Raw genomic sequence first — 9,615 nt, 5'->3', positions numbered from 1 at the left:
TTGCAACGGCGGTGTGATATACGAGGAGGGGAAGAAAATGCTGCTATATATTCAAATTCAATCCCTTTTATTTTTCACTTATACTTAAAAACAATATTCGGGGAACAGTGGAAGTCAAAGAGAGAGTTTTGGGGCCTTGGGGGCGAATTTGTTTCTTTTCCATCACTTCACCGTGGATAGCTAAAATACAAATGGGTCAATTTAAAATCGATTTAAAAAAAGCTAAAATTATGATTACATACTTCTAGTAATATTACTCGATCTAAAACCATGGGATTTTCGGTTTTGCGGATTTGGCTAATTTTTGGTTCGGTTTTTCGGTTTTCGCACTTAATGACTGCGGTTTTTCGGTTGACTTGTGCGGTTTGCGAGTTTTCTCCAATTCAGTCTTTGGTTTTCGGTTTTTGAACCATGATGGGGGTTTTTCGGATTTTTCTGTCCAGTGCATTTTACGGTTTTTCTGGTTTTGTCAAGGAAGTTACACCCTTGCACTGAGTCCCGCTAAAACTCTAATTCCAAGGGACCAGTTATAGAGCCTTTAGCTTCTACCCAGTCTCTTTAATTTAGCAGCCGTTATTTGGGTCGTAACGGCTCCCAAGCAGACTATGAAAAGCTCCCGGGGAAAAGCTAAAGATAACATCAAAGCAAAAGACTATTTCTTAAGTATCACGCGGCTGGGATAATATCGCGTGAACTTTGACCTTAGACTGTTGACCATCGAGTTTCTATCACTAGCTCGATTGCAAGTTGTCTTCCCTTTTTGTCGTCGGAATAACATTACGTGGAATAAAAGCAAAGGAGAGACTGTTTGTTTGGTCGTAAAATAAAGTAGTTTGGTTGTAAAATGTGGCTGCCATTGTGCCTAAACAAATGACAATTCTGACAAGTGAAAATTCTGACAATGGCAATTAAAAAGCAGCTTCAGAATGTGGTGTTTCTTTTAAACGAAAATCACCCAAAATCATGTTATCGTGCTTTTTTTTTTTTCTAGTTTCACATTGCTATAGGTCTGGAGCCAATTTACAAAAAAAAAGCAAATTTTTAGATTATGATGATTTCTGCACTAACCGTGAGATATGCTGAAAAAACTTTGAAAGTAAAACAAGTTTAGACTTATAAAAATTAATAACAGAAAGAGATTCGGTTTTCGGATTTGGACGGACAGCGGTCGCTACCTACGCCCCTGCTTACCGTAATTAAGAGCCAAGCCCACTTCTTTCCCCTTGAACATTGGAGCCGTGTATAGTAAATACTCTTTTTCTTTGGCGATTGTAGCTTAACAAGAAATGACACGCAACCTGCGCGTGCGGTGATAAACATGACAACAGAAAGCATTGTTGGAAAACAAAAAATATTTTTTTGGCTTGACGTATTTTTGAATGAAACGTCACGAAACGTCAAGTAAAAAGGTGCAATTTTTGTTTTCGAACGATGCGTTTTATTGTCATATTTAGATGTCTATCACCGCAGTTTGCGTGTTATTTATTGAAAGACTTAGTACTTTGGATTTAGTTCTATTTTGACTCGCTGTCCGCCTGAAGTCTGATAGGCCCCAGAAGAACCTCCGGTGACTAGGCTGGCAAACACCGTAATTGCATCGTACGTCGGTGGAAACGGATCGCGAAAACTATTCGCACTGTTTAAATTTAACAAATTGACGTCAGTTTTCATGCACCTGTCCTGTTATTGATCATGAATTTCGTCATAACATTGTCAAAGTAGCTGTGGATCCACGAGGCGAGTCAATAACAGGACAGACGCATGAAAAACTGACGTCAATTTGTTTTTTTCATCAAATCGTCCACTCTCGCTCGTTGACGCACCGCATAAATTATAAATTCATGTGTCTGTTCGCTTATTGGCAATGAAAATTAGCCAATGAGCGCGCGAGAATTCCTGCAGTTATCATAAAATGTCGATAGTACATATAAGTCAACAAACCACATGAATAATTTGACATGGTCGATTGAAGAGAATATACCAAGTGGCGAGGAACCGGTACTGTCAAAAGAATGTCATTAAATCTCTTCCTCCGTTTGAGGATAGTACATATACCCGAGGAATTTTTTATTCTACCCGCCTGCCCGCTCGATAGCTTATAAATTGCACTCTGACTCTTACCGTATCACCGAAATTTTCCCCCATAACTTGGTGAAATACGATCATTGTTACCGTACGTAATAGGGTATACTATTACAATAGTACACTAGTACACTATAAAAATGTTTCACAAAGTGATTTGATGTCCAAACCAAACTCTGAGCTTGGTTTTACGTTGCTAGCGCCAAAGAGAACTAGGAGGAGAACGAGCCTGTTAAATCAGTTCCCATAGTACACTTGAACTGGTTTCTCTCATAATTTCTACTTTTATTGAGTGGAGTTGGATAATAAAAGTGATTTCTCTTCATTTCGTTTCGATTTATTCAGCTCCTCTAGAAGTATTTATAATTGTAGTAATAGGACTGACTGGAGTCCAATTTGGCTTAAGTTGTAATTCACGAGCTCGGGGGAGGGGACCCAATGTGAAAACATCGGGCATGCTCGTCGGAAAATTTGAATTAAACCCCTAAAAGAGATCAATATGGGCGTGACTCGAGCTTTATTTGACCCCTAAAAGATACCACTTAAACGCGGACAGACAGCGGGTTGTTTATTATTTCTTCAAGAGCAAAAGATACCTTGTAAGCTAAAATGTGGCGTTTCGTCATGAACACGCTAAGTGAGACTAAAATCCTTGATTTACACCCCTAAGCGAAACGAACATCCCTGATCTTTTCATATGGGAGCCCCATCCTCCGTGTTCACTTCACGGTTGGACTCTCACTGTAATATCTTACAATTTTATTCAATGGATACTCTTCAGCAAAATAACATATAAAGCCTTGAATTCGGATAAATTCTTCTTTCATATAGAAATTATAATATAATATAATATATTTTACTGAACTCAATAACTGTCTTGTTACACGATTCACTACTATATACACAGACTTGCTGTTGAATCATCCATTGTAAATCTCTGTAATAAATTAAATTCAAATATTAAAACGCAATAATAACTGAAACTGTTCACCCAATACTTGAGATAACTTCAACAAAAGCTATCGAGGCCACCTTTTTTAATCAACATGTAACGTTTTACGACATGTTTTGTGAGGGTCTTCCTTTGGCCTGGCCAATTGGAAACCAAGGTCGTTTAGAAGGCGGAGACATAAGATTGCACGCGCCGTCGTTTATTCTGTAATAGGCCCTTTGCAACAGTTGGTCACTTGAGCGATAATTTCGAACCTTTTGGCTACAACAACATGAATTTCAGAACTGGAAAGAGCATGTTTTAAATAGCCAGAGCACTAATTTATAGACCTATGCCACGCTTATTCCATTTCTGATAACATTAGTCCCATACATTACCAATGATGACTAAATCAGCGTGTTCTTGAAAAGCACTTCACGTGACCAACTGCTGTAAAAGGCCTATTGGCTTAGAGTCATGGAAAACCAATCAAAACATGTACAACCAAAAGTTGGCTATTGGGCGCTGCTGAAAAAGAAAATTACCTCCCTTTACTGATCAATTTTGTCTTTAAAAAAAGTCGCAGCTGCCCATTTAAATCTTCATGCGCTGTTAACTTACAAATTCTTAATTGAAAATTCTGTTTTGCAAACTCAACGTATTTTAAAAAATAACTTAACCGTGATTTTTCAATTAAATTAGAACATTATGGCAATCTACCAACAGTGATGTTCTCCCAACAAATCCAAAAGCACTAAATATCAATTGAACAATGTGAGGCTTTAAAAAACACTAAAAAATTCTTCAAAAATTTCCTGGTTGAAATCATGAAACTCTGCCGAAAAAAAAAGAATATATATATATATATATATATATATATATATATATATATATATATATATATATATGTATGTATATATATATATATGTATATATATATATGTATATATGTATATATATATATATGTATATATATATATATATATATATATACATATATATATAAAAACGGGCACACAAAACAGTTTTCTTTTTTTGAATAATGCGTATCTCTTTGAAATAAGCAAAGAACTTTAGAACTTCCAAAGACAGTCACATCGACTTGAACAATGAAAAAACCCTGAAGCAGAATTGCAATTTCTACTTACAAACCGTAACAATTAAATAACCAGATGACATGATATATTTTTCCTATGCAGAACGTATGCGGGGCCAACATCTGAAATTAACAATATATAATTTTAACACAATTACGTGCATCTTCTTTAGAAACGTCTTAAATTACATATTTTTTTAAACTGTAACTATACGATAACGATTATAACCGTCACGCGATAATCACGCTGGCTGCCTAAACTTCAGTGTTCAAAAATTGCGCGGCCCATTCGATAGCGACAATGGTATTTGACAACTCCTCCTTAACTAGCGTCCAGGTATTGTTCTGGGAGCCATTGCTGGCCGCGTCTATTAAAGCATCGTGGAGGCCTGGAAATGTGGCACTGGCATAGGAGTTGTGGAGGCTTGGAGCGAAAACTGAATGCCTGGAAAAGCAACAAAGCAGGGTTTCCATTAAGAGAGGATGCAAACACTGGGAAAATTCATCAAGTTCTAAGTCAATTTGCGTGGTGAGCAATTTATGCACTTGTGCTGGTTCTGGGAAGTATTTCCTTGAAGACCACACTTTCTACCTTAGCAACTGTCAATCTAACGGCATAGTTACCACGTACCAGTATAGAGGCCTTCCCGGCAGTCCCTCAGGGTTGAGGAAAGTCTTTTCCAGTCCCGTCAAACGGTCATTGATAAAGGATAACGACCAAGGACTAGGAACGAAGAGAAAAATACGCCTTAAAAATGAACACAAGGTTTAATTTTTTTCCTTGCTGCATACTTACTCAGACGTGTCCACATTCTCAATAAGCGACTGCATATTTTCTGCTCCTTCTTCAAACTTTTTAACAGCCTGGTTTAAGTATTCTGAAAGCAAATTTTATTATAAATAAAAGATCTGCTACTCTTTCTAGAGAATTCGCTTAAAACCAAGACCGGATAAAGAGTAAGAGAGTTAATTCCCCATATGGGCTTTTGGAAGTCCAAGGTAGTCCCTTTAAGTTATTTTTAGATGTGGCACATGTACCTACTTTTCTCGTTTTCTTTTTCTTTTCTTGCAAGATCACTCAGATCATGGTGCATCAGAGAAACCGAAGAATCCTTGCCCAGAGAGGATTCTTCGGTTCCTCTGATGCACCAAGATCCGAGTGGTCCTGGAATAATCTATTGAGTATAAAAGAAACGCAAAATCCGTTTTTCGATTTTAGAATCCAACCATGGATTTTCCCAAAGAAACGCATGCAGCTTTGTTAAGTTCCTTTCGATAACTGTTGCTACTCAGTTCCAATGATTCCTCGTTTTCTTCGAATTTTTGCAGCTCACTTACCAATGAAATCACTTTCTGGAGCGACGTTCTATAGTTCTATAGTTCACTTACCAAGAGAGATCCCCCTTTGTTCCAGGGTACTTCCATATTTCTTCTGAATGTCCAGAGCACCCTTATTTAGCGCCGCAGCATAATCCGAACAGTTGACCGGCAGCACAGCGGTCTCAGCTAATAGGAATGCAGTGCTCGCCCACACCTGTGCTATGGCCAAGTGGGTGGTGAATTGAGGATCCACAAACTCCTTGACATAAGCGAATGTATCATGAATACTGTGGTAGGTAGGGTATGAAGAGATGTTATGAAACCGGTACTGAAAAAGACGAACATGGTTTAGCATTCAGAATGGATAATATTACTACCCTTTCAGACTCTTTTAATAGCTCCCATTTGAATGGCTACACACTTTGGTTTCATTCAACGAGTCAGAACGCCATGTACAGCATAATAGACAGTAGATCGTCTTGAGTGATCGTCCGGGTGAGGATAGTTCTGAAAAGAACTGTTGTTGGTGACTGACGTTTCGACAACCTGAGCGGAAGTGATCTTCAGAGTCAAGTGAATAGTGTTAGTCAGTCGATGATGTTGTAAGTCTGGTCCGTTGAAAGTCACTGGTCAGTTTAGCCATGATGGTATTAGCTGGAAGACTCGTGCAAAGTTTGTCGGCGGTCATTGGTCGGTTCTAGAGGACTTCAGCTCAGGTTGTCGAAACGTCAGTCACCAACTACAGTTGTTTTCAGAACTACATGTACCCTCACCCGGACGATCACAGACGACTATCTTCTGATACTTCTAGGTTCAAACCATTAACTCTAATAAACAGTACCACATGAAAGAACTGCTCAATAGCTTTCATTTGAATGGTCACACACTTGGGTTTTATCCACAGACTTAAAAGTTAGAACCACCTCGTACAGCATAATAAACAGTACCACATGAAAGTACTGCTCAATAGCTTTCATTTGAATGGTCACACACTAGGGTTTTATCCGCAGACTTAAAAGTTAGAATCACCTTGTACAACGCAATTAACAGCACCACCTGAAACTGACACTCTGAAATAGCTTTCATTTGAAGGGATGGAAAGAAGGAAGGTGCTTATATTTAGGTATAGCTCTAATTTGCACTTTTAACAGTGACAGGCCAACAACTTACCATGTCAAAAACATATCTAATATCAGCTGATGGCACTCCAGATCTCTGACAAAATGGAGAATAGTCACTTCCTGATCCTAGAGGAGGAACCCTAGAGAAAATAATAGAACAAAGACCATAGTAAGGAAGATGATGAGACCAATCAAACAGGGGAGTGTTTGAAAAAAAAGACTTGCACCCTGTTAATCAGGTCACCAACAGGTCACAGAAATCTGGCCGTATTAACAGGGTACCCACATTAAAGGGTTTCTTTATTCAATAAAGAAAATGAGTGACTGAGAGCTTTTCTCCGGGCTTGAATAGAGTGGCCATAATAACGAGGTGGCCATATTGATGGGATGTCCGTAAGGCGGGGTTCCACTGTAATATGAGGCTGATTTAGCAAGAGAATGGAAACGTCACTTGACGACAGCGCGCGCAGTACAAATACCCAAATATGGTCAAATTAGAACAGAATCCAGGTTATTGCGCGCGCCCTGCAGTCGTCATCTGACGTTCCCGTCCTGTTGCTAAATCAGCCTAATGTTAGACTACTCACTTTGGAGTTCTTCCATCAGAAGCTGGAAATTTATCCAGCCAGTTGTCATAAACTGATTGGTTCCTGTTGAGGGGATTTTTCACCTGGAAGAGAAGAAATCTATCAGAAAGATGCACATCCCTTTGAATTGCTAAAGATATAATGCTACATTGCTTGGAAGAATTTCGGACGTTAAAATTTCGATGTTTTATTTCAGACGTCAACTTTCCAGACACTTTTTATCTGACTGCGGACGAATCTCGGGCAAAAATTTCGGACACTTTTTAACGCCTACAAAACACATTTTAGACGGAAACAGCTTCTGTGAAAACAACAGTTGCACCGCACCCTAAAGGTTTTACAGACAGATTGACGGGGGAAATAGGAAAGATTCCATCAAGGCGTTATGAATCTCAAGCTTGAGTGTCTCAACTAGAGGTCGCTCCATGAAGGGAAACTAGCGTTTTCGGAGCAAGTTTTATACTGTACTGTAAACATTTCGGACACATAAGATTTTGGACGCTTAAAAAGTTCTTAAGGTTTTATTTTCTGACACTTTTTAGTCTGAAATGGAGGAGTTCATGCTCTAAGGGGCATTTTGGGTAATCTGGACAAATAAGAAGCAAAGCCGTAAAACAAATGTTTATCTTTATATTTCCATTCTGATTTCACATTTGGAGACGAAACATATACTGTAAATATAGAAACCCCTTTTCTACATTTACTAGCGTTTTTGAGTCGATTGAGCTAGGCATTAGCCTACTTATCAGAGTAATGGAGATGAAATTTTTGTGGCTTGAGCGGCTAAGACTTAATCAATACATTCGGTTTTAACCGTAACAAAATTCCTACGACCACAACAATCACTCAATCAGCTCAAAAACACCGGTAAACCTAGAAAAGGGGTTTCTTCGTCTACAGTACATGTTTCGTCTCCAAATGTGAAATCAGAACGGAAATATAAAGATAAACATTTGTTTTACGGCTTTGCTTCATTGTAACTTTGCCCTGATTACCCATAATGCCCCTTAGAGCGTGAACTCTTCTATTGTTTTGAAAGTATTCTTTTCAGAAAATGATGTCTATTGACTGCTAATCTTGAATACATCTGTGAACCTCTTGCACTGATGTTCGGCTTTGGCTACCTTACTGGGAATCAAAATGTGTTTGTTGCACGGTCCTTTGACACAAAGATAAACAAAACTTCCAAAATCCTATTGTAAACAACATTTAGCGTAGAGAATGCAGTATGTATAGAATGGTTAAGACGCAAAGCTCTCTGAATGAATTGCAAACCAACATGGCTGGATAATTTAAGTGTCACGCACTGCAGATATAAAATGTTACATCATTCTCGTGTTCACATTTACATGTACCTGTTTTGTAGCATTAAACAAAGCCTGATGCAGAAGTGGACTGGCCCTAACAAAGAGACTGTAATTTCCTGAAAATGAAAAAAACACAATTGTCATGGACAAGTCAAGCGCAATAATATGGAGGTCTGCAAGTTTTGGTAGTAAGAAATACATAATTCGGACTCACCTGCGTTGGGTTGTTCAAAAGCTGACTAACACTAATCCCAAATTAAGAGATGATCAAAGTTTGAATTTCTGTTATATAAGAATACTTTTCTTTGCTATTGTATTGTGGAGTTTGGGATTGGTAGATGCCAAAACTGAAGGACAGTTCAATATCACTTAGAATGTAAAGAAATGATTGGAAATCTCGTAGTTATGATCAAATTATCATTGATACCTCTTATTGGGGAGTCAACATTCAAATAGGCAACAGCTCTCTGGTATAACAGGTGAACATTGTCCTGGAAAAAGAATTTCAAAGAAAACAGTGAGCTGGAAATTAAAATAGTTAAAAATACCATAGGCAGCTCACTACGAAAAAAAATTATGGTGACAGTAAAAAGTTGTTGACATGAAAATAGAGGGGGTAAATACAAACCTCAACCCACTCAGTTGATCCTAAAAGACCATATTCTTCTCCACCCCAACTACAGAGAACAATGGATCTACGGGGTCTCCACCCTAAAGGTAGAAAAATATTGCCTTGGTTAGCTTTAGCCTATGAAGAAGTTTGTTGAATGGGAGGAATGTGCAACTGGCAGGGGGACATGCCAGGATGGACTGGAAAGAGGGAAGAGATCATCAGAATTTAACCGGTGAACAAATGATTTAATCTTGAATCTCTATCTTCCTGATACCAGAAACTGAGGAGGTAGGAGGTAGGGTGGTACAGAGTGGTCAGCGTGTCGGACTCGCAATCCAGCGGTCTCTGGTTTGAGTCCCACTCTGACCACTACCTGGATTTGTTTCACAGTAGCCCCACATTCAAATCCTTGACCATGCTTGTAAATAGCCAACTGGTTTGCCTCCGGCCAGTTGGGATTCTTAACAATGTTATGTTCAATTTGAATTATCAGTTTCAATTGTTTGTTCAGCCCCATTAGCCTCTGTGCTATAAACACATATGAGGCTAAATAAAAGG

General features: G+C 38.6%; 1 protein-coding gene across 1 annotated transcript in view; it reads right to left on the bottom strand.

Moving 5' to 3' along the window:
* Nucleotides 1-4,038: 4,038 nt before the first annotated feature.
* LOC110068654 (putative N-acetylated-alpha-linked acidic dipeptidase) overlaps nucleotides 4,039-9,615 on the bottom strand; it is a 13,695-nt gene continuing 8,118 nt past the window's right edge. The window contains exons 9-17 of the mRNA XM_020776064.2: nucleotides 9,073-9,155; nucleotides 8,872-8,935; nucleotides 8,493-8,560; nucleotides 7,138-7,220; nucleotides 6,600-6,690; nucleotides 5,499-5,757; nucleotides 4,906-4,987; nucleotides 4,741-4,833; nucleotides 4,039-4,554 (exon numbers count right to left, since the gene is read on the bottom strand). Coding sequence (XP_020631723.2) covers nucleotides 4,365-4,554; nucleotides 4,741-4,833; nucleotides 4,906-4,987; nucleotides 5,499-5,757; nucleotides 6,600-6,690; nucleotides 7,138-7,220; nucleotides 8,493-8,560; nucleotides 8,872-8,935; nucleotides 9,073-9,155 — 1,013 coding nt within the window. The 3' untranslated portion in view covers nucleotides 4,039-4,364. The remainder of the gene's footprint in view (nucleotides 4,555-4,740; nucleotides 4,834-4,905; nucleotides 4,988-5,498; nucleotides 5,758-6,599; nucleotides 6,691-7,137; nucleotides 7,221-8,492; nucleotides 8,561-8,871; nucleotides 8,936-9,072; nucleotides 9,156-9,615) is intronic.

The sequence above is a fragment of the Orbicella faveolata genome, unplaced genomic scaffold (genome assembly GCF_042242905.1).
Source record: "Orbicella faveolata isolate gen_17 unplaced genomic scaffold, um_ofav_v1 contig_27, whole genome shotgun sequence".
Lineage (NCBI taxonomy): Eukaryota > Metazoa > Cnidaria > Anthozoa > Scleractinia > Merulinidae > Orbicella > Orbicella faveolata.
This window is presented reverse-complemented; position numbering and strand designations above follow the sequence as displayed.